Source organism: Lepisma saccharinum, chromosome 27 (genome assembly GCF_977018435.1).
Source record: "Lepisma saccharinum chromosome 27, izLepSacc3.1, whole genome shotgun sequence".
Taxonomy (NCBI): Eukaryota; Metazoa; Arthropoda; class Insecta; order Zygentoma; family Lepismatidae; genus Lepisma; species Lepisma saccharinum.
This window is the reverse complement of record NC_139255.1, coordinates 31379843-31405879: the sequence shown is the minus strand read 5'-3', so window position 1 is coordinate 31405879 and position 26037 is coordinate 31379843. Positions and strand designations below refer to the sequence as shown.

General features: G+C 37.5%; 1 protein-coding gene across 1 annotated transcript in view; it reads left to right on the top strand.

Moving 5' to 3' along the window:
- Positions 1-5800: 5800 nt before the first annotated feature.
- The window catches only part of LOC145980421 (uncharacterized), a 157497-nt gene continuing 137260 nt past the window's right edge, over positions 5801-26037 (top strand). Inside the window, exons 1-2 of the mRNA XM_083113503.1 lie at positions 5801-5860; positions 18069-18199. Of these exons, the coding sequence (XP_082969629.1) occupies positions 5816-5860; positions 18069-18199 (176 nt within the window). The 5' untranslated portion in view covers positions 5801-5815. The remainder of the gene's footprint in view (positions 5861-18068; positions 18200-26037) is intronic.

Genomic DNA, 26037 nt, shown 5'->3' with positions numbered 1-26037 from the left:
CAGTGTTCCCACTGTACCTCATAATTTGTTTAAAACACCCATTTGGACCGGTACGCCTTTACGAGGCATTTCAGGATCGGTTTCCTTCTCTGAACTATAGATGGCGAAATAGTCCACCTACCCAAGGTGGAAATTGACGTCCAAATTTCCGTACGAATGTTTGACATGCAATTTTCCATGCTTTGTGGAAAAATAAATTTACACTTTCACTTACATTTGGCAACACTGCATGAACAACACTGCACCCCGTTTGTTGTTTCTATGTTTAAAAATATCTACTTGGACAGGGCTAACATTTGGTGTATGACTTATGTATGTACAGGTTTCGGTTACAAAGTAACGCGACTCTTAATTCTCAGTTGCGCCGTTCGTGGGACACCCTGTAGTATGGCTTCCGAAGAGTGTGTATTAGTAAACTGATTTTTGTTTTGTTTATTTACAAAGTGTGGGTACTAGGTTCTTTTGATCAAGTCACTTCAATTTTGTATTTCAGTGGCAAAAAAACAACAGGTAACATGATATTCAGGGCATTTGTCTTCCAGAACATTATAATCCAAAGGGATTGAAGGCTACAAAGAAATATCTCAGAATTTTTTTCTTTATAGTTGGCAAGCCTATTTATGGCATTTTCTCCTTTGCAGGCCCGGGGCTGTAGCCTCCAACCTCCCCTTAAATCAGACCCGGCTGTACGTAGCATAACACAAATACAAGAAAGAAGTTAATGACAAGTAAGCATTTGATTATATTCCAGAGGGTAAGTGCTTCATTTGACTCTCAGTTTGGACGTCCCTGTCCATGGCTTACAGATGTTCGAGAAATTTCTACCACTGTGAATTGTAATTCACTAAATTTCCGAGCTTTCGTGAGCTAACGTTACTTACTCTCATCTTCAGGGATTGAAGCCTGTCCGGCCTGATGAAAACCTCTTTATTCGCCTCCAGGAAAGCTTCAGGAATTATTTACTGTAATTATTGTTTGATATTGTACCTATTTGTCTAATTATTATATGTTTAATGAAGGGTGTCTCTGTGCAGAAGTGTGTGTGTAAGACACTTATTTTTGTATCTATCCTTCTTTTCCTCGTTCTCTTTTTCTTGGTCTCTCTCTCTCTCTCTCTCTCTCTCTCTCCCCGTCTCTCTATTTTTCTCTTCTGTTTATTTCCTTAGCTTTTCCTCTCTCCCTCTTTCCTGTTTATCTAACTCGTCCTATCTATCCTCATTCTCCTGTCTTTCTAACTTTATTTTCTCTTTCTTTCTTCCCTGCTTCTCTGTCTTTTCTTCTTCTTTCCTGTTTCCCTATTTCTTTATTTCCAGCTCTCTTTGTTACTCTGCTCGCTATCTGTCAATGACTTTCTTCCTATCGTTCTCTTTCTTTATCGCTTTGCGTGAATTTCTTGCTCTGCTACAAATGATTATTTATATTTATTGTAACGACGAGACACGTGTACAGTGGGATCCATGAGTATTATCGTGCAAATTGTCCATCACCATGTTTGTGCACTTTATTTTACCCAATAAGAGCTTCAAGAATTAAAAGAAAACTCAAAACAAGATGTTCATAACTTCTGCACCAGCATACATAAAAATCCATCGCTTAAAAACACAGAGGATGTAACAAAAAAATTAATGAAAATATTCATGGACAATTTGCACGGTAATACTCATGGATCCCACTGTACAGCTGACCGCGCAGGACGAAAGAGATGTGACGTAGCAGCAGGTGACTCCACTATTAGGGTCGGGGGTGTGCACCCTGAGTGAAAAACACATGTGGGCTCGTTGTAACTACAGCGCCGTAGTTGTAACCGATGCACCAACGCAAGTCGTTTAGTGTTACCAGAAGTTCTCTTTTACCCGGACAAATCCTGTTTTTCGAGTACCAAAAATGCTCCGGGCGGGTTTTTAGAAAAATTTGGAAATATCCGATCTTTTGGGGTGTAGACAACTGCTTAACTTCAAGATTAGTAACAAAGTGTTATTTGTAAATAATTGTTAATATTGTTTCCGTTTTCAATTTGAAAGTAAAGAAATACAACACTCTCAGTTGCAAGCGCAAAGCAAATAAACTTTTCTTGCAACAAAGAATAATTGTTCGACCTTTGCGTCTCTTCTGTTGTCACCGTGGCGCCGCGTGAGGTTTTAATTTGAAAGCATTTGTGCATTTACCCAGTGGCGTGCCCAGGATTTTCGAAAAGTGGGGGTTACATATACTTTTTCTTGGTAGTCCGCCCTCATTTTGTCATATTTCCCTACCATTGACGTTCTTTTTTTAGTAATATTGGGCCAAAGGGGGGTTATATCCCCCACCAACACACCCTTGGGCACGCCACTGCATTTACCACGGCTCTTGGTGAGTAGCAAGTTTCTGACAATAGGTAAGAATATGCAATTTGCCGCGGCTTACTTTGATTTGAGTTTCATGAGAGAATTCAGAAATAAACAGTATTTTTTAACTGCCGTACTCTTAGTTGTTAAATGCCAGTGGAGAAGTGAAGTTCTGTCGATCAGCGATCTGAACCATGCCAAAATGCAAATGTGTTTTTAGTGACGACTTACAAAAACGGTTTCTTGACTTTAGGTCTGGAAGAAATAACTCCGAGGCAGAATGTCAATTTATGTTATTCTTTTAAAGTAAGAGACCAAGCTTCACAACCGTATAATATTAGGACCATAGTGAATAAATATTGTAATATTCAGACATTTGCCTACAATGAGGCCTATTATTAGTTATACGGAAACCGTGTAAATTATTTTACAGGGGTGTGTGTTCAACAAAACACCAATAAGCACAAAACGTTGTCTTCGTCTATTTAGCAACATTTTGCAATCTAATAATGTCCTCTTTTTTAAAGTTTGACATCTGGTAACCCTAAAGTCGTTGCCGTATATTATTTTTAAAATTCTTTGAAATACAGTCCAAATAATGCACAGGATAAGCAATACAAAAGTTGATTAGCATTCTGGCCACTGAAAGAAAAGTTACTGCGGACACACGCTGTGCGTGATTGACGCAAATCAACTCCCACACACTTCGAAAAGCAGCAGCGGAAGCCTTTTTGCTACCCCTAAAAACTGCAAATGAGCCTGTCCTTTCCTTCACACCCGCTCCCCGTCTCCCCTCGTTTGGGGATCTTCTCGTGAGCGGTGAGCTGTATATTACCCGAGACCAGTATATTTATCAATTCTCGTCAATATTTTCTTTCCGTGCAGTTAATGTCCCTCCCTTTGCAACTATGGATTCGTTGTTACAATAATCAGAGTTTGTACTATCCAATGTTATATCGACATTGTGAAAGAGGATATAATGATTCCTGTAAAGTACGGGAAGGAGTTACGTCACCTATTTTTCGTGTAAGATTATAAAACAAATGTTTGCGTTGAGCCCATCCAGTGTTTTTTCAGGGCCTCCCCGATTGTGTAATGGTATCATCGTAGCGTTGTAATCAAGGGGTGCCGAGTACGATACCTGACAGAGGCACATATTAGTTCGAATCTTACCTTAAACTGTAGGTCCAGTCCTGATTAGCCTTCTCGATGTTTTTTCAGAAGTTGGCATCACTGCAAGCAGAAAAACCAACGCGAAATAAACAAAACAGAAATTGATTACACAAACGCAGAGCAAGTAATACTTTAATATTCTAGGGAGAGTGAAAATCGCAAAACAATGTGTTCGAAGCAGAAGTTGCTCTTTGCACGAGTTCCATTTCATAACGCCCTTTGTCGAAGATGAATACGAAGATCACTCCTACATAATTTGACGTTAACTTTTCTTTGTTTCAACAACGAGATAAGTGCCACTTGTGTGTTCGAATGACTCCCCTTCACACTTTATCTTGTCTTAGGACTTGTTGAAACGCTGTTCGGGATTTCCATTCTACCTTGAACATAACTGAGTGTGATGGCAGGCTCATCAATTTTAATTCAGTCGCTTGTTTGAAAATTGCAGGCAGAACCGGAGTTATTGAACAGGCTCAGTTTTGTAATTAAATATAATGATGTCGCACTAGCGCCACATCGGGAATGAGAAGAAACAATAGTTTAGAAACTTATTAGCATCCCTTAATTCTTAGTTTCTTTTTAACCTTGAACTCTTTCTGCGTATATAAATATTTTTTTTATTAATTGTAAGTATGTTTATATTGTGAATGGGGGCACCTGTACTAAGGAACAAAAATCTTTTCAAACTTCTGAAAAAAAACTTTGGTTAGAGGTCCCACTTAGGACCGGTCTTGGTTGTAGGACTTCCGTTTGTTATATTTCGTCAACTCTTAATTAATAAGCATGTCTGCTGTTATATAAAGGGTGTTTTTTTAAGAGTGATAGAACTTTCGATAGGGATAGCTGTCATTTGTTTTGTATTGATGACATGTTGTTTTGTCATTTCATATCAGTGAGCATTGGCAAATGATCATGGAAAGACTGACGCCGCAACAACGTTTACAAATTGTGGAAATATATTTCCAAAATCAATGTTCTGTTCGCCAAACGTATAGAGCACTTCGGAAATATCGGTGCTGTCAGTGAATTGGCCTCACAAGATCATGTGACCTAACGCCACTGGATTATTTTCTTTGGGATATCTAAAGTCTCTGGTTTATGCTGATAAACCAGCAACAATTGACGCTTTGGAAGCCAACATAACTCGTGTTATTAACGACATACGTCCTCAATTACTTGAAAAAGTGGTTCAAAATTGGACTGATCTTTCAAATGAAAACACAATTGGCTTCAAACTTATTTTTGTATGTGTTTTATTTCAATTCAAAGTTCTATCACTCTAAAAAAACACCCTATACAATGCGCTACTCTCTGTGTATTGAAAAGTAATCTCTGGTGATCTTTCTTCGTTTTTTGAAACAGATAATGCTCTTCTGATTTTCTTCAAGGTTTTTGATTGATTGTTTTGCTTTATTTTACGTCGCTTTTTTTGCCGCTTTTGGCTAATTTGCGAAGATGGGTTGAGTGATGATATGATGAAATTGATGAATGGACACTCACAAACATCCAGGATTCGAACCCGGGACCCCTGGCGTCGTAGCGCGATGTGCTAACCACTCCGCCACGGGGGCCGGCTTTCTTCGCGATTGTTTTAGAAGAATACAATGAGACTCATATCCTCTGTTTTTTATATGCTTTATTTCGTCTTGAAATATAGAAGAAATCGGAGTTTGTAATTCTATTCCTCAACGTGTCTTACAAACATGGAGTTGTTTCTTTACTCCTATTTAAGTGACATTCGGTTTACATCGTCGCCGAATGTTCTAGCTTCAGTGACAAGACTCATTTGTATCTCTAAATACGTACATCTGAAAACGTAATTGTACATTGTTGTCTCATGCACAGTCTTGTTTTAAGCATATTCAATTTTCTGTTCAATTTAAGTTAATATTGATAGACGTGATACATCATGTTTGAAAATCTCACATGCAGGTTATTTTGGTGGCCTAAACGGTTGGCTCAACCAATATTACATTCAAAGGACAGCTAAAATTGGAGCCATCAATATCTTATCCCCAGTTCTCACCATCCGGATAAATTGCGAACTTCTAAAGTCTGTAGTTTAGGAACAACTTAAATTCACGCTTTGAGAGATTGAAAACAAGTAACTGGCAACATTGGTTACGTCACCTGCAAGGCGTTTAGGTGCAAAGTTGGTGTCATTTAAACGCAGCTACCAGAGCTTGTGCGGATATATTTTATTTTATATGTAATATAATTAACAAGAACCCGTGTGTGTGTTTGTATGTATGTGTGCCGAGGCTTAAAGTTCTCTTTCGTTCCATGTGTGTGAAGATCCGTGTGCTTTGGAACACAAAATGTGCTCTTTGAATGTGGAACTTGACGTTGGGCAATCAAGAAAGGTAAGATCTGTACTTCACTATTTGTTTATGTGCACCAAGTACACGATAAATGTTAACAATGCACTTTACTATTTCACAATTGATCATTATCGATGTTTTATATTAATCAACAATAACGATTCCCAAATAGTTTCGATTTTGCATTCGTTTATTTTTTGGTGAATGCTTGAAGACCAATATTTGATTTGATTGAGATTATTTTACGTCGCTTTTCTGCCACTTTGATCACCAGTATTGTTTATTGTTCCGTTAAAGTGAACAGTAATGATAGTGAGGCTGAAGATTATTGTTACGTTGTAATTAACAATTTTAGATGTCTGAAACAACGACTTGAAAATAGAGCAAATGACCAGAATTTGGAGATACGTATAAAGATACAAGAGGTGATTGCGACCTTTATATAGTGTAGAATTTCATTAAATGGTGCATAAACGGAACGGGGGGGGGGGGGGTGAGGGGCGGTGAAGTGATCTTGAATAATGAAAAAGAAAGTAGATGTCCTTTATTTTTAGTCATTACCATGACCTTTTCCTTCCTACTGCAGTGACCTGATTTTTTTGTTAGCACGCATTCAGCCACATTTTCCTATTTCGTTATATTTAGTATTTTATGCATGTATGTGCTAAGCGGGACAGGACCTACAGTATAAAATCCCAGCCAGTGATTATTAATATTGCGTAATTATTAGCCCTCCTAAACACACGCCCGTTAACCACCGAAGTAATCGCAAGTTTTTCCTAGTTCAGACCTTGTTTCGGCACTACGAGCCTCGAAAAACATGAATCGAATCCAGGAACCCTTGATTACAAGACGACATTTTTTTTACACTACGGTGTATAAGGCTAATTCGGACTGGAACTAAAGTTTAATGTGGGATCCGAACCACTGTGTGCCTGCACTGGATATCGAACCTGGAACCCCTTGACCACAAACCGACGACGTTACCGAAACGCATCGTATACGATTCTATAGAGGGCGATACTACGATATGAGGGATACTCTTTTTCATCATAAGATTCACTGCTAATATGCATCTTGAAATGAATAGATATTTCACGTTCGATATTTAAAAGACTTCTGAGAATTTAAAGTCAACAATATGCAACAACCTATACACCATGCCGCATCATTTTGTCTGTAAACGACTGTATTGATTGTTGTCGGGTTAGAAAACAGACGTGTAACTGAAGAAAGAAAAAAACAGCTTTGAAACGTATTCTACAATTATTATCAGATCATTCTTTTCAAATACTATCTTTTAACATTTAACTATTAGTAGATTAGACGAGTAAGGAAAATAAAACCTACAGTACATTTTAGTTCTTTAAAACAACTTCAACCAGGTATTTGTTTTTATTTTTCTGACTTAAAATACCTAGCGAAGAAATTTACTAGTCAAATTTTGAGACATTTTAAAGTTTCCAAATGGCCTGAAGGTGTTGTCAGGCCGTTATCAGTGATTTGGAGTTTTAAATATTGACCGTGTCTCCATACTCATTTTATACATCGTGGAATGGAATTTTTGTTTTGAGTCCACTTTGTGCATAGACAGATCCGAACCACTTTGCAATTAGGGTGACCATGCGTCCCGTTTAGGAGACGTGTCCCGGTCGTCCCGTCCATATTTTAAAAATCCTCAATATGTCCGGTTTTATTAAAATCTAGAAGTTAGTTCGAAAATTAGATCTAAATTTGAGACATTTCATGCTAAAATTAAGTCGATACCTTTCTTTAAACACTGTTTCAAGTTATTCATGGAAATTTGTTATTTTTTATATTTAACGTCGTTGTCTTGCCACATAACAATCCAAATGCTACAATTCCGTCGCGAAGATTCGAGCACGCAGAAGTTTGCTCGTGTAGTGATTTTTATTGTTTGGTATGGATTCCGTTATTTCAACAACAGTGAATAAGTATGACCAAAAACAAAATGTGGGCCTGCACGATGAATTTAAATTCTGCGTATCAACACAAACTCAAAAGAAAATTCCTAATGAATTGGTGAATGCTAACATAGTATCTTCTAGTTTAACTAATAATAATAACAATAGTTTTATGATTGCCAATTTTCCAGGAGGGGTAAGCTGACTTCCTTGAGACGTCCCGTTTTTGGGTCAAAATATTATGGTCACCCTATTTGCAAGGTGCCTCCACCGGGTATCGAAGCTGGGATCCCTTGATCCTTACCACTGCGCCATCCGGGAGGCCTAATTTTTATCGTGTTACGAACACGTCCCGAGCAGGTTCAAAAACATTTAAACGTGTCCTTGAAATAAGGAGAGGAGATAACGTCCAGTGTAAATAAAGTGCCCCACATTCGTAATGGTTTTCGTACTATTTCTGAGTTATTTTGTCATCTCCTCTCAAATAAATAATTTTAAGGGAGTACAGTCACGTACACGTTTGGGTTGTAACAAAGCCACTGCCTCTCAATAGAATCGTTGAAAGCCAGAAGTGTCCAAGGCTGTACAAACTGAAGCCTGTTGGCATCAATAGCTCTAGAAATGAGCGGTGGCATAAATTGGGCGAGAAAAAATCTGAGATCATAGGTATGGAGAATTTTTGAACTGCAATGATCGACATATTGCTTTTTTCCGAATATTTTATGCCAGGTGTCCAAGGTTCGAATCCAGATCTGGACGTGGGCATTCTTTGTGAGTGTCCATCAATTTCATTATATCTTCACTCATCCTAATCTTCGCCATTAGCCAAAAGTGGAAGGAAAACGAAATGAAATAAAACATAATAAAATAATTAATTATATCAAATATTTTACGCACATGAAATGTAACATAACGAATGTTACGACACAGATAAATGCACTGAGGCAGAACTGAGGCTACGCAGGAATCCATCGCTTCAGGGCAATGGTTATGGTGAAGTCAGGCTTGACAGCTGTTGAAATTTAGCAGTGCCATCTCTTGTTCTGTTTGTTAGAATAAGTGGAAGCGAGATTGCAAGTAGTGCCTCTCAGCGCCTCTTAGCGGATTATTACAAAATTTCTTGCGAATTGGGATTCTCAGCAGATCAGTGCACCGGTTTTCCTGCCTTAGATGAAGATCTGCTTATATATCTTTATCTGTGGATACGACAGAAATAATTTTATTGAAACTATCGCATCCCTAGTTGTCAGATTGGGAAGGTAAAACGGGGAGTAGACTAGCATAACCTTGTGAAACTAACTTTAAAATTTTAACATTCGTCGAGTTAAAAGACCAAATGTCCGTAAAAACCTGTGTGCCTGCATTCGTAACGGAGCAAGACGTGTAATATTCTTTAATTGTATTGTTCATTGATTCCATTCACATGAAGATGAATGAAGTATTATTTCTTGTACACAAATGTGAATGTTAGCAACATTTGTACCTTGTTGGATAGCAGATGACGCAAGGAAGTAATTAAAGTAATTTGTACGCTTCGTGTCATACCATTTTTATTATTAATACGTTGCCAAGTAAACTCAGATTGCATTTTTTTATCACCACTTGTAAGTTTAGACCCACCCGTTACTTACATGTGATTGTTATTTGGGAAAAAAACTTTTTTCAACGAACCACTTATTTGTTAGCTATCAGAAAACGCTGAAATAAGTTCCATACAATGAGCAGTATTTTCTCAATTCATCTTTTTATTTGGAAAATTGTCATTTTTTAAAAAAAACAATAGAAATTCGATTATCTCGAAAACTACTAATTTTCGGACGGGGTATCATATGGTCAAATTGATTGCAAATTGTCTCTACTTTAACCCCTTTCAGGGAATACATCTAATTACCAGTCACCCTGTATGTGCAGCAACATAGGCGCACCTGAATTGTCCCTGAAATGTGCCGCGCTCATTTTCCTCCAAACAATTGTTTTCATGCATTTAACACAAAACTGTTTAGTAGCAAGAGTCTAAAGAAAACTTCCCTCTTTGGTAAATTGAAATGCATTATAGAAAATAACGAAACTGCGAGCGAAGCGAGTAAAAAAAAAAATAGATCTAAATTTTTACAATCTGAAAACAATATTGATTTAACATGGCACAACAAATATCATGGGGCGCCATGGCATTCTTTTTTCAATGTTTTTCATTTAGATCGTTCGGCGCCCAGGGCCAACTTCCGCCGCCTTTAGCTACAGCTCTGAACTTGACAAGACTGCAAGAAAAGCAGACATTACGAGCGAAGCGAGCAAGAAAATTTTACGAAATGTATTTTTATTTGTATAAGATTTGATATCGAGGGGGACAATTGCCCCCCTGCAGGTGGTCTTGGCCGTCTGGAAGAAATAATGCAAGAAAGACATGAAAACTAATTCCATCTTGAGTATCCTTTTGTTCTGCTACTCTTAGATTCTACTAGTCTTGCTTAATTTCACCTCAATGTTTGCCCCTCCCCCCACGGGCGTCCGGAAGGGGGGGCAAGGGAGGGCCACGGCCTCCCTTGGAAAATGAATGTGTACCTAAAAATTATATAATTCACATAATTTCATTTCAATCACAGTAATTTATGTTAATTATTATAAATTCGTTGAAGAAGCATGATAATTTCAGACTGAAACAGTGTTTTTTTGAGGGGGCATCACTATTTTGGAGGGAAATATGTGTCCTTTGCCCCCCACCCCCGGAAAAAAATTGCCTTCCTTGCCCAGCCCTGGAAAAAATCTTGCGGACGTCTATGCCCCCCTTCTCCTCTAGAATTGATTTCCATTGAAGGTAAAGAAGGGGCAATGCCCATTGCCCCCTTGAAGTTGCGCCACTGCACCCCTTCCCCCCATTGTTGCTTTAAACTTTAATCGGCTTGAAAATACTTAATTTTCTTTAAGATTATAATATCGTTTAATAATGGCGATAAGATTCCTCTACACTAAATTTCTAGGAGAAAGTATAATAATGTAGAAACATGGACGTCTGGAAGGGGAGGGCAAGGATGGCCACACCTCCCTCTTAGAAATTGAATGTTAACCTAACAAGTATATATTTCACACGTATAATTTTATTTCAGTCACAGTAATTTACATACATTAATGCGATAGCTTCAAATTCAAGTAGTGTCTTTTGAGAGGGCAATATGTCCCATGGAAACTTTCCTTGCTGTTTGTCCCCCGTGGAAAAAAAATACGGTCGTCCATTATTAGGGCGGCAATTGCCCCCCCCCCCCTGCCCCTGCGCACGCCTTTGATTGGTATGACCTTGAAGAAGGAGCTTATATTTAGAACAGTGCCGCTGTTACAGTCCTCGTTATGAGACAAACAATCACAGTTTGTCAACAATGCTTTTTAAGCACATCGCCCACGCGGAGAAATGCGGCTACAGAACTTCCTGTTGTTTGGTTCTATTAAAATCAAATAGTGTAACGCCCACTACAGGGAAACACGCTGAACCGAAGAACGGAATTTCCGTGCCAGAAGTCTGCACGTTATCGCTCACTGAGACGCCGGAAATGCGTCAGTTGCGTTCTGTTGCCGCCTTGCTACGAGACTCAGTTGGGCGTCAAGCTTTACGCGCACACAATGAATTGATATGTGGGAAGCAAATTTTGAGTATGTTACAACAGATTCGGAGGGTTACTAACGGTTTGTTCCACGATTCGGCCAGGGAAGTTAGGGAAATTTATGAGCCAAGAACTCGACCTAACGTTACCTGGTCTTGCTTACCCGTTGCACTTACCAATGATCAGATAATTTCTGCTTCTTGCATATGAGGGAAACAAATATAGATTTTCAACATATTTAATTAATGAACAACTAAACCTAGCATACTTACATAAAAAAGGATACACCCTGGGGGGTAAAGGCGGTCAGGGGCGTGATGCTGATCACATCACCCCCACTCACGACCGGATCAAGAAAGTGTGGGGCGTTACCCCCACACCCCCTATACGCCTTCATGGCGTGGTGCTATGCACAGGGGAACACTTTACCTTTACACTTGTCACATATAAACCCAAACTTATCTCCAATTGATACTTTTTACCACCCACGCTTGTACATACAACTCCATGGTACCTAACTGTCCGGGGTTCGAACTCTCCCGCACACGCTCTACCGTATAAGTTCCTGTCGCACTCTCGTGTTCTTAACGAATACTTGTCTTGCTTGTATAAAATTCTGGCGCGAACTGTCTATTTCGAGCCTCGTTGCACACTGTCCTGTCTTCAAACTCTTTCCAAAAACTGTAGGTTTAGTGGATCACGTGTCTCCCTGACCCAATGAAATCTTCGGGCGTTGTTTTGACCAAACCGTGGGAACAGCATCTCCTGGTCACTGTATGGTCCTCCAGTTTCTGGCACATGTTACTTAAATTAATTTAGTGGCGATGGACAGTGTCCAGTCGAAGGGATACAGGCAGTGATGTGGGTCAAAGCGTAAACAACGATAGTCTACATTCTACACGTAGACTATTTTATACACGTACATTACGTAATATATGTAAACAACATGGCGAAAGGTGATGACTTAGCAAAGGGCGCCGTGGAATTAGAATAAAATTATACTGCGTATCAGTTGCTGATGTTTGAGGAAAACTTTTCATACTCTTTCCTCCAAATTCGAACAATTTCTCACCTATGTTGAATCCTAATATAGGAGATATTCTAGTGTTTTATGGGAAAAAGACCACTCTTGCCTCACGACTGCCATCTGTTGTTGTTTTTTGCAATAGAAGAGAAGAGAAATTTTGTTGTAAATAGGATTCTTTTCATTTCGTTAGGAACCAATATAGTTGAAAATGTCACTTTCCTTTCATGAAACCCTTGAAAATTAATTTTAAGGCACTTTAGATTGTCTACGTAGTCTATGTAAACTACAACCCAATGTAATCTACGCGTAGATTACGTGTAGATAACGCATGTAGACGCAAACTTATAGTCTACGTCACATCAGTGGATACAGGGCTCATTTGTTACTTCTCTCATTCCTTCGTCCTGGTCCCTCGCTGGGGAGGGAAGAAACGCAGCCCACTCAGAAAGAAACATAGTTCCCAGCTTTCCGAAGGACAACATGGAACAATATAGAATTGCTATAATGTCATGTGAAAGATATGAGGAGAAATGAAGGAGACTGGTTCCTGATGATCCGGCACCAGGTAAAACCGCATTGGATGATTGTTTCAAATTTAGTTTCAATATTCTTTTGGTTATTTCAACGCGCGGAAAGTGGTTTGTCGTCTTGTCAGTGTGTTACCACTGATAAAGATATACGATAACACTGATGAACAAATTCCAACTTTTTTTTTGCTCCTTTGAACGAAAATAGGTGATTATTTATAATTCGACCCCGCTGAATCCAAATCTGAAAGTAGAAATGCTGTATCACATATCGTTTTCCCTGGATTTTCATTTTTTGTTTTTAATAAAAAATTAATTCCCTTTGTTATAATACATCGAAATTTGAAATTATTTTTGTTTGTTTGCTCATGAAATAAGATTTAAATATTGAAGTAAATAACTATGAAATATAAAAAAAATAAAAAATATATATACGACCGATTTTGACTGTTCAGTGAAGAAATTTTATGCAAAAAAAAAAGGGAAAAAAAACACATTTTTACTCACATTTTCAAAATTTCTTTCTTGAACTCTGCCGTTTGTAACTGCCACCAGAAACCTCTTCCTTGAGGTTCCAACAGTAGTCTGCTAACATGTTCTATTCCGATTTTCCTGCATATCGTTTCTCCATGACAGAAGTTTCCTGGTGAAATGGCTCGCCGCATTCGTTACTAACCGCACCCAAGTTAGGGGGGAAAGAGTCCAGATGCGAATGTAAAAAGTGAATTTTCAAGGACATATTGCACCCCATGCGCTGATAACACTTCGACAACTTCTTAACAATTCCTTGTAGTTGTCAGCTTTCACATTTCCGAGAAGTTCAGCATACTTGTCTGAAAGCTAACTACAGGGTGGGAAATAACCTTTTGCTAGGGGTCTGCAGGAAAAAGTAACAACAATTAAGAAATTATGGTAATATCAAATGTTTACTACGACAATTGTGGTTACAAAAACAAAATTAAAAGTTAGTTCACGACAAACCACCTTGCTTCAAGGCAAATGCTAAAACCAAGACCTTCTTCGATGAAGTGACATTGACTTCTTCAACAGTTCCGAATGGCCGGGTGCATCACCTGACCTGAATGCAGCGGAGCACTTTGGGGCTATTCTGAAGGACGCAGTTGAGTCCTTGATGATAGTGGAACGCGGACCGGACCGCTATTCCCGGCCAACACTCCTTGCACATCTGGAACAAGTCCTCCGTGACATGGAATGGAATACGGACTGTTTGCGAATCTTCTGAGCTCTTACCCTGATCGTCTTCGTGCTGTGAGAGAAGCAAACTGCGGACATACTAACTTTTAATTTAGTTTTTGTAACCACAATTGTCGTAGTAAACATTTGGTATTACCATAATTTCTTAATTGTTGTTACTTTTTACTGTGGACCCCTAGCAAAAGGTTATTTCCCATCCTGTATGCGCATTTCTCTTTTTCTGTTAGCAATTCCACAAAGTTGTCATCATGAATGATCTCACGGATTTGCGGCCCAATAAATATGCCTTCTTTTAGCTTACTATCAGTGAGTTTAGGAAATGCTTTTCTCAAACCCACAATGTTGTAATGTTTATCTTTTGCCCGGCTGTCCCGTTTTCAAAGAAAGCAACGAAATTCTGTAAACCCAGACTGCATGCCTAACAGTATACCAATCCGCATATCTGCCAACCATATTTTTCATAATTTATCACTTTTAATATTGTATACATATTTTCATATGTTTCCTTCATGGTGGAAGAATAGGCAAGGGGTACTGATGGGTATATATTCCCATTATGCAACAATACTAAATGAATCTAAAAATAGTCTCCATTCGTGTGGGTTGCGACTCCTTCCAAGTTCTTGCAGAAGGCCTTCTACATCATTGCAGTAAGTTAACTCATTACTAACAGAAAAAAAATGTGTCAGTGATTGTTGGCGTTTCCGATATGACACCTTAACACAATCTTGTAATAAATTCCACCCTCGGAGACGAGAACCTAATAATTGCGCTTGAACTTTAGAAAGGCTGAGTGAGGTCTCTGACTAGATCATTTAGTTCGGATTGGGAAATAAAGTGAGGTATATTTGGATCAGGAAAATTTGGATCGGTGTTTGAATATAAGGGTCCAGGTTCGTCATCTGGAGAAGCACTGCTTGGTTCTGTTTCATCCACTGTCCATTCTTTAGGAGGCTTAGGAATTGGTATAAAATCATGACTCATAGGTTTCTTGGCTGAAGGAACATCAGGATAAAATATAGAATGTTTTGAATTAAAACTATATCCCACTATGTTTGTTAAACAGAAGTAACAATCCTTAGTATGATCTTTCTGTTCTGTCCATATTACAGGGTTTCCGAAGGGCATTGATTTGTGAGTGCCGTTAAGTCAACCACGTAAAGTTCGCGAACAATTACAACAAATTTTACCTGGTGCCCAGCTTTTTCCCTCGTCTACTTTACTTCCAAAATACAAGTCATATGCTTTTTTCACTATAGGAGTGATAGTATTTCTCTGTGACTTCGGAGTAAATTCCCCGCAAACATAACAAAACAAGTTCGGGTTGTTCACACATTTGCGTGACATGGCGAACTCATTAATTAAGTTATAATATATTTCTTTAAAAAAAAAAAAACAATTATGAATGCTCTGATCGTTTTGTTACAATACAACTTACACTTCACTTCACTAACACAATATTACATTCATAATTTCACGAACATACAGAAACATAAAATACGGCTACTTGCGAAGGCTACTCGCGAAGTTATCAGAAAGGAAGTTAAGACTCGACTAACCCACAGAAGAACAAATTTTAACAAACAAGATATTACTCTACTACCAGATGTTTCCTCCAGGAACTATTAAGTGCCAGTCATAAACACACAAGGTTGCTAAAAGGTTCTTATATGGATAAGGAACCAAACGTTAGGCCATATGCGGAGCAGGGTACGGAGACCTGAAACCATAAAACTATAAAATGTGGGTGTTCTGCAAAAAGTTTAGGTGATACAGGAAAACGGATGCGATATTCGTTATCAGCACATCTGAATACATAAAGATCACTTAGTTTTATTTAAAGGAGTATTTCATTGTTTATCAGTGTAAGCAGGGGCTCGCTGAGCAAGATTTTCGCTCGTTGAGCAGACAGATCATTTACTTGACGCAGTTTGCTCATTGAACAAAATACGAGGTGTGGCTAGAAAAAAACTGGATTGATGTTGCTATCGACAAACGGCAAGCGCGTCAAGGTCATGAGTGTATAACGTGATATCTTGCCTATCGACTGTGTGATTGCCCAGGGTGCTGGCGCTCAGTTCCTCTGTAGCTTGTGGACGAAGTGCACCGTACATCTGGGCTCCGTCGAAAAAAAAATAAGTGTGAAAGTGGAACAGCGTATCAATCTGAAGTTTCTTATCAAACTTGGAATATCAGCCACGAAACTTGTGATTTGTTGAAGGAAGTGTACGGAGATGAGTGTTTATCACGCACTCAAGTGTTTGTGTGGTTTCAAAGGTTTAAAGAGGGACGAGAAGTGATGGCGAACGACCAGCGTCCCGGACGGTCTTGCACGTCAAAAACGGAATCAAACATTGCAAATGCCGGTGAATTGATTCGAATTGTGTATCCGAAGGTCAAACTGTCAACCAACAGTATTTCATTACGGTGCTGACGACCCTTCGTGGGCGAGTAAGATGACGACGACCTGATTTGTGGAAAAGCAAGTCATGGATTCTTCATCAGGACAATGCTCCTGCTCACACCGCATTGTCAGTCAAGGCTTTATTGGCAAAGTATGGGATCCCATCTACCCTATTCGTCGGATCTCGCTCCGTGCGACTTTTTTTTATTATTCCCAAAGGTCAAATCAGCACTAAAAAGAACCAGATTTAAGACCGTAGAATCTGTGAAAACAAAAGCGACGGAGGTCATGAACATGGTTTCAAAAAATGATTTCCAGCAGTGTTTCCAGCAATAGAAGATTCGTATGTAGCGGTGTATCGATAGTGCAGGGGAGTACTTTGAAGGGGAATATGTTCATATTGTACAAAATAACCAATAAAAGATTTTGTAGCAACAGTCCGGTTTTTTTCTAGCCACACCTCGTATCAATGCCTTTGAATAATCTGTGATGAATATGGCTGCGTCGACTGGACAAGATTTCGGTGTTTGAAAAGTTGTTATTTATGGAAATAGAATAGTTGATGTGAACAAAACTGTCAAAATTTTCATTTTCACACCCCTTGCACAACTTTCCAAAACTACGGTGTATATTTAATATTTATTATTTGGAATAAAAAACACTTTCATTTTTAATACAATTACAAAAACTGGAATATTTCATCACCTTCTGTTACTTGAATTTCATCTCTAATTACGCTATATCGCAAGCCGTTCAATTCATCATAAATATTTCCTCATTGGTCGCCTCGCCACTCGCGGCTCGCCACTCCGCCATTCTCATACAGTTTTCCTCTTCTTCCCTTTGCCTCACGAGATCAAAGTACAAAAAAGTTATATTCTGCGGCTCAAACCTGCGGCGAGCAAGGTTCAAGTTCGCTCAGCGATCAAGTGAGCAGCGCTCGCGGAGCAACACCTATTTGGCCAAGTAGCCGAGCGATCACGTTGCTCACTGAGCGCTCAGATACTTTGACGCGCCCCAGATCTTCATCTAAGGCAGGAAAACCAGTGCACTGGTCTCCTGCTGAGAATCCCCATTCGCAAGAAGTTTTGTAATAATCCGCTGAGAGGCACTACTTGCAATCTTGCTTCCACTTATTCTAACAAACAGAACAAGAGATGTCACTGCTAAATTTCAACAGCTGTCAAGCCTAACTTCACCGGAATCATTGCCCTGAAGCGATGGATTCCGAGAAAACCTTCCACCTGCGAAGCCTCAGTTCTGCCGTTCTGCCTCAGTGCTTCGGCATTGAAAACTAACCGCGAAGGTGTGAATTTTACCTACCTCAGAGATTGCAGTATTACTCACATTTAGTTCACAAATTACTTTTTGTGTATTTTAAACAAAAAATTCTCAAACTTTGAATGCTGGGACTTAGCCACTTCTATTCAAGTAAAAAGAAGGCTAACCTTTTTTTTCTCACATTTTTTCCATTCGAAAACTGATTGTCATTTGTTGCATCTAAAAAATATGTTTGTAATTACTGACTAATTTTTAAGTTGTAATTGTATCATTCCCAGATGTGTGACGCAGAGTATATGGATGAGAACATGTTCTGTTCTGTCTGTTCGAGTCTTCTAACAGACTCGTTCAACTTGGAGTATGTTTCATTTCTGGGAGAATTCTGCCATCTAGAATGTTTCAAGGGAAGGTAAGTAAGGATTTTTAATAGTAAGATTATGTTTATGTAAAGTGCTTTGCACCACGCCATGAAGGCGTATAGGGAGTTAGAGCCCCACACTTTCTTGATCACGGCCGAAGGTGGGGGTGATGTGATCATCACCATGCCCCTGGCCGCCTTTACCCCCCAGAGTTTCCTCCAGGTACCCACTTTATACGACGCTGGGTGGACGCCGGAGCTGCTTGATCAAGTGGGAAAAAATCCGGTTCTCCCCCGCCTGCTCGCATGGTAGTCAGACGCCCTAACGACTGAGCTACCGCAGGTACTTGATTATATGTAGCCTTACTGTTTAAAAAATAGCTCGAGGTCTGTCTAAATATAGTCAGTAATCGATCACTCAATAATGCTTAAACTTTTCGATATATACGAGGGTTAGTCAGAAATTCTCTTTTTTTTTTATTTCCATAAAATATGACGAGCGGTACAGTTTTCTTTAGGAACCGAGAGGGAGTTGTTGTACGTGGTTTGGAGTCAAGCGGAATTTTGAATTTGACATGAGCGCTCGAATATATGTGATCTTTTCTTCAGAGAAACACGCTACTCAAAATAACTTCACGAAGTACTCCAACGGAAAGAAGGAAGGTTGAACTCGGACAAAAAACAATGTTCTGCGAAAACGTTGTGTTTTCCTTCTCTGTAGGAAACGCAAGGGATTTTGTACATATCCGGTGAATATTTTATAATAAAGTTTATTTTGACTTAATACTTGACTAAATACGTTGCTTGTTCGCAGGCACGTATGTAGAAGTATATTTCGGGAGGGGTTCGAACCAAGTGTTTCACATGTAATAATAATATTAAAATTTATAATTAATAGGTTAATAACATTATTTTCAATTAATAATAATATTAAATTTGGTCAAATAATAATAATAATAATAATGAATAATTATTATTACATGAACAGGTAAAAAATAAGACATAAGAATAAAGATATAACTGCACATATTAATTATCTAGCTTACGTGTAGTTAAGTTTACTATAATCTGCATAAAACAGCATCGTACCAAAGAAACTAATATCAATTTTTTTAAATGAATATTTAGTGAATAGCAGTAGTGCGCATAAGCTTTTGCACGCTCTGTCAATAAGATGTATAATCACTATTTCATTCTTACCTTTAGGTAAGTTCTGCGAAAATAAATCAACTTCATATTATACAACAGTTTGTCAACCTCCAGGCCCTAGCATCAATTATACCAGGGTGCGAGAAGTTCTCCTGAAGTTTGCAACTTGCAGCCCGAGCTGGAAACACTGGAAATATGGATTCACCAGGGATAAGAGAAAATTCTTTCTCACCAGTGCTGGTAAGAATTCAAAACCACTAACTAGGAACTGTCTCCAGTGCAGCAACCAAAATTTTAATTTTAATTGGGTGTTTCTTATTGGATCTTAATTATGTAGCTCAGAGCAAACTAAAATATTTCATTCGGTCTACTATTGGATTAAAAATTATAGATAGACCTACTCGAGTTTGGACTCTAATTAAAAATTAACCAGTAGACCTACAAAAAAACGAGTTACATCAAAATTTAGCTTATTATATTCTGCGTTAATCTATACTAACCAAAATGTTTTTCGAGTTTGCCTTATACTTTTTATCGTCGTGAGAACAAAAAAGTATCGATTTTTTGGAGTTATGCAAACGATCGCTTTTTTTTGAAAATCTATAAATCAGAAACGAGTTCTCCAATCGTGGTGGAATTTTAGTATGGTGCAGACAGAAAGGTTTCAAACACAATTCTTAATTTTCAGATTTTTAAAATTTGTCAAAAAAACGATATTTTCAATTTTGCGAAACAACTTTTTCTTAGTATTGGGTAGTCCTACAAATACAATATTGATCGTGTTTTGAAGCTCTTTGAATCTGTTTTTATAATCCATTATCACTGTAAATTCACATTGCGAAACCGATTTTATACAGATTTTTATTCAGTGGAGTAAAGCTGTGCGCGAAACGTGGCAACACGGCACACACCGATGTCCATTGCACCGTGTAAACTCTGGGCTGGCAATGCGAGTCAATGCAAGCGGTGTTGCCACGTTCCGCGCACATACTATAATATACTAATTACAACAACCTGCGCAGAAGCTCGATATTCGTCCTTCTGGCAACCTGTTAATGGGAGCCATGCGCAGTAGGCACCATTAGGTTTAAAATAAAAATAGAGAAGTGAAATTCGGTTTGACGGTAGCTTAGGCTAATTAGAGCACGAAAAATCAACATGATTGTGGAAAACAGGCAGTTGATGGACGCCATATTGAAATAGGTTACTTCTTAAGATAGAGAAATGAAATTCAGTTTGATGGTAGCTTATGCTAATTAGAGAATGGCAAATCAAAATGATTGTGGAAAACCGGAAGTTGATGGACGCCATATTGAAAAATGTTACTTTTTTAGATAGAGAAGTGAAATTCGGTTTCGTGGTATCTTATATGGTAAATCAATAAATTGTGGAAAACCGAAAGTTGATGGACGCCATATTGAAAAATGTTGCTTTTTAATATAGAGATGTGAAGTTCGGTTTGGTGGTAGCTTCTGATAATTATAGCATGGCAAATCAACTTGATTCTAAAACAATGGAATTTGATATTTATTGCACATATTTTTCACAGGAAAAGAACATGCATGGATTAGATTTATGCATTTCAAAGATCCACAATTATGTCTCTTTCGCAAACGCAAACCGCAAGCAAGTTCGGGCGGAATGACGTACACACACACACACACACACACATACATCTACACATCCGAAGAGTGTTATATATTCGCATGCATATCCCTCATAAGCATAGTATGTATGAGTGGCGGCTCGTGGTAGTGAATGACTCTTTCGAGGGATATCAAAACGTGTATCACGTTTCGAATAACATAGTGGATATCTCTGGTTATGGACGCAGGATATTCCGTTAATGCGTTGTGAATACCGTATAAATATGTCCAAATATGCTATGTTGTAACTGATAATACAAATTCGTAAATATAAGCTCGTTAATCCATATAAAAGTGGTCTAGTCCTCGAAGTGGTTGGTCCTAGTCCAAAGCCTGGGTTTATCTGTTCTTTGTGAGTATCACTTAAATCATACCATAACTCCTCCTCATCCAAAAATGACAACAAATGACGCTTTTCAACAAAAATAAATGTACCCTTTAAAACATTGGTGCCCATCAACTTCCTGTTTTCCAAAATCATGTATACACATCATGCTCTAATTACCATATGCTATAAAAAATCGAATTTTACTGTTCTATGAGTATCATTTTGTCAATATGTGGTTCATTTATTCCATCATGTTGATTTATCATGCTCCAGTTAGCATAATGTTGTTAGTGAATGTCCATTCATCAATTTCATCATTTCATCACTCATCCCCATCTTCGCAAATTAGCCAAAGAGGCACAAAACGCGAAGTAAAATAAACTAAATCAATCATAAGCTACCATCAAACCGAATTTCACTTTTCTATCTTTAGAAGTAACATTTTTCAATATGGCGTCCATCAACATACGGTTTTCCACAATCATTTTGATTTTCCACGCTGTAATTAGCATATGCTACCGTCAAGCCGAATTTCACTTCTCTATGTCAAAAAGTAACATTTTTCAATATGGCATCCATCAACTTCCGGTTCTCCACAATCATGTTGTTTTGCCACGCTCTAATTAGAATATGCTACCGTCAAACCGAATTTCACTTCTCTATCTTAAAAAGCAATATTTTTCAATGTGGTGTTGCAACAGATTTGGTGGTTTAGTAACGGTCCGTTCCAAGATTCGGCCAGGGAAGCTAGGGGAATTTACGAGCCAAGAGCTCGACCTAACATTACCTGGTCTTGTTTACCCGTTGCATTTACCAATGATCAGATTCTTAATATCTACCTCTTGCAGATAAGGGGAACAAATATAGATTTTAACATATTTAATTAATAAAGACATAAACCTAACATACTTACACAAGAAAAAGGATACACTTGTTACACATGATTGGCACTTATCGCCACACACGATTGTACACTTATAACACAATACTGTCCCGGGTTCGAACTCTTATGCACACACTCTACCGTGTAAGTTACTCTATTCCAAGTCTCGTCACGCACTTTGGAGGATAATGTTCCTTTTCGAGCCTAGTCGCACACTGTCCTTTCTTTCAAACTATTTCACCAAAACTGTAGCTTTTTGTTGATCACGTGTCCCCCTGGCCCAATGAAATCGTTCGGCGTTGTTTTTACCAAACCGTGGGAATAGCATCTCCTGGTCATTCTCTGGATCCTCCAGTTTCTGCCACATGTTACATAAATTAGTTCGGCGACGATGGACCGTGTCCAGTCGAAGGGATACAGGGCTGGCTCATTTGTCACTTCTCGCATTCCTTCGTCCTGGTCCCTCCCTGGCTGGGAAGAGAAGAGCCCACACAGGAAGAAACTTGGTTCCCAACTTTCCGGAGGAAAGTATTCTCAACTTTGAGCAACATAGAATTGCTATATATTCCCGTTCCCCCGGGGAAAAATTTCTGAACTTGTGAAGAAATTTTTCATCATTTGTCCTTCACTAGTGGAACACCCTGTATATGATGAGATGAAACTGTCTTTCACTCGTGGAACACCCTGTATATAATCACATTAAACTTTGTTCATTCACTTGGTGGACACCCTGTATATAGTTCAGCTGGACTTTTGTCCATTAAGTTCTGTCACACCATGACATCTTCTTCTTTCTTCATAAGGTTGGGTAAATTTGACTTAATAAGGTTGAAGGGTATATTTGTCTTCTCGGTTAACAAGGATTAATAACTGCCGATGTCTTCGCAAGTCGTTGGGATGGGAAGGAAAGAAGGATGGGTTATCTTCTCTTCTTTCTATCTGGAATGCCAAACGTCACTGGGTTTGGACTTCTTAAAGTTTTGGTGTTCTCAGGTGTCTACAGAGGAAACAACTCTTTTGTCACTTTGAGTCTATGGGGAACTTCTGGAAGCTTTTCACAAATTACACCACGGCATGTCGATTAACTGGATGTGTGGGTAAGGGACACGTGATTTCTTTCGCACCACTGATGAGAGTTCATCTCCTTGGCGAAATGTTCAGATTGTCTCCGATGAAATGTCCTATCACCATCACTTCACTTAATGTTTGTTTAGAAAGCGCTTAATCACATGTTATTTAATGTCAATTATTGTGTATCCTAAATATTTCATCACCATGCATTACGAATATACTCGTTTTCATTTACTTCATTTTTCCAAAAATTGCAGGATATATTATACACATACATTTTACTTAATGCTATTACACGTATCATGATTACACTTAGTAGAGAATTCTCAACTCGAATATAATTATTGAAAGTCAGAAAATGAATGTGACCATATCAGTTATATTAATAATATGATAATGGCGAACTTTAATAACACTATATTAAATTTCCTTACTTTATAAATGGTCATTTTGGAACCTGAAAAGTACATGAATAAATGCTGAATAAAATAAGTAATTATCTGACCATCATGATGATAAATTAGACAGATTTTCATAACCCATTTTTATAATACCTCATACACGTAAACATAAAAAATGATCAATAAAATACACTAATAAGCAAATGAAATTTCAACTTTTATCTAGCATCAGTAAATTCTAAGCATAAAATATGGGACATTTGAATATTACTAAAATGAAATTAAAACATTCTGAACTCAGTTACCTCCTTATGCATTAACATAAGAACACAGGTGTTGATTCTCATGCACATACACCTATAATTGAAAATAAACATTCTACTTAAGTTTCATTTTTGAAACTACCAGATAACATATTTATTTTGAAATTGATTAGAATTATGATATTGAACATAATAAACAGACAAGAGTTCAAGATGTCATTTTTCCATGAGTTAAAAGTTGACATAATACTCATATTTTCAAGACATAATCTATCAGTAAAATACTTATTTTTTTTTCTATCTGTTAATTAGATTTTTATATGATTCTTCATAGAAACTTAAGAACAAAATACCAAAACATGACAATATGTAAATACTTTTTTGCCTTAGAATATCATCAGTATAAAATAGATTTACAAAGTATAAATACGTCAATAGTATGATCTCGTATTGGCCTATCAACATGTTAATGTGATTAGTTCATTTTTATTACATAAGTTTGCGATCGTCACTTTTATATGTATAGTTTTTCATTTATAATAAGTAAACAAAATACGTAAAAAGACAAGTTTGCAAATTTACCGTGACCATCATTAATAAATTTTCTTCCTAAATAAATTTATTCCAGCACATACTTAACACTTTACCTACACTCAAATTTAAGTTTTTAAACTACTACTGAAAAACATAAAATATGCTCATAGCAGAATAAGTACATATTACCACGCAGATAAAATCTCAAATATCATAATTGTTGCTTGTTATTCGTACTGAAACAATTGTAATCTTTCTCAGGCAATAACCCAAAATCACACCTTAATATTACGTGTTTCACAAGTTTATCAAGAGTACTGGAAAAAGTATACATAACTTAGAACTAAAAACCTCTTTCTACCATCCATTACTTCGAAGAAAATACCTATTTTATTGATAAATTGACACACAACAAAATTTTCATAGATACGAGTACAATAGTATTTGTTAGAAAAATATGTGTACACATCCTTAGAATCCGTTCTTAACTAGTTTGCAAATAATAACGTATATGTGCATTTATTAATCAATAAAAGTTACGTAAATCATCTTAAATTTCATAACATCCTCACACAAATTAAGTGTTATAAATATCAAGTGTAAACACACAGCAACTCATTTTCTTATATATAAGAAATGCTATTTTGAAATGAATATGGAAACTAATGTGCTAACTTCATTGTCATAAAAATACTATAAAATTCTCTTTATCATTTGATCATTCTATCATTCGACCTAAGAATAAATTTATCTTTCTAACTTCACCTTCTCTCTCTCACCAATTAGTAATTAATCACGTGCAGCTCATACTTTAAGAAACGTGTTAGAAAGTGGATGCTTACTTGCAGAATAGGCAAAGTTAGTTTGAATACACATGTCTAACATAATCTTATAATCTATTCCTATAGCCTACATACTTAATACTTGTAATACAAATGCAATGAATACAATATGCATTCCAATAAAGATATGAAGTAATACTCAAGCAATAAAAAAATACTCTAAGCAACCCCTATCGATACTTGTTTATAAAGTAATAACCATAGCACTACTCAAATACATTCTTCTAGCTACTACTAACTATTTTCTAGAATAACCCTTATTATTTATTTCCAAATCAAAATACTAAATTAATATGATTACCTACAAAATTAAATTACCTTCTATCTGGAACCTCTTCTCTCTCTTTTACTGACCGACTTACTGATTACCTTCTTTCCTAATTTCCAAATGTATAGAACAAAATAACCTGTTCGCCAGTGAAGAACCTGTTCCTTTAAGAAATCCTAGAAAATCAATCTGAATCCAAACAAAAAACAAAATGACACTTGTTGCAACACTAGGTATAGTTAACTAGATCAGAAGAGCTGTTCTGACATAATTTCCTTAAAATTAAAAAGCTAAATATGAATATCCTTATATTGAAAAATTAAAATAATATGACACTTGAAATATAACTTTGCTTATTTTTAACTATGACACTTGGAACAAGAATGCTATCCTTCGAGCCAGATGTGCTCTTCAAGGAAACTGTGTCACTAGGGTAGACCATCCCTTTTTTCGTCGCTGTGACCTTCACTCCGGCCACCCCAGCTGACTGACCATTCCTACCCT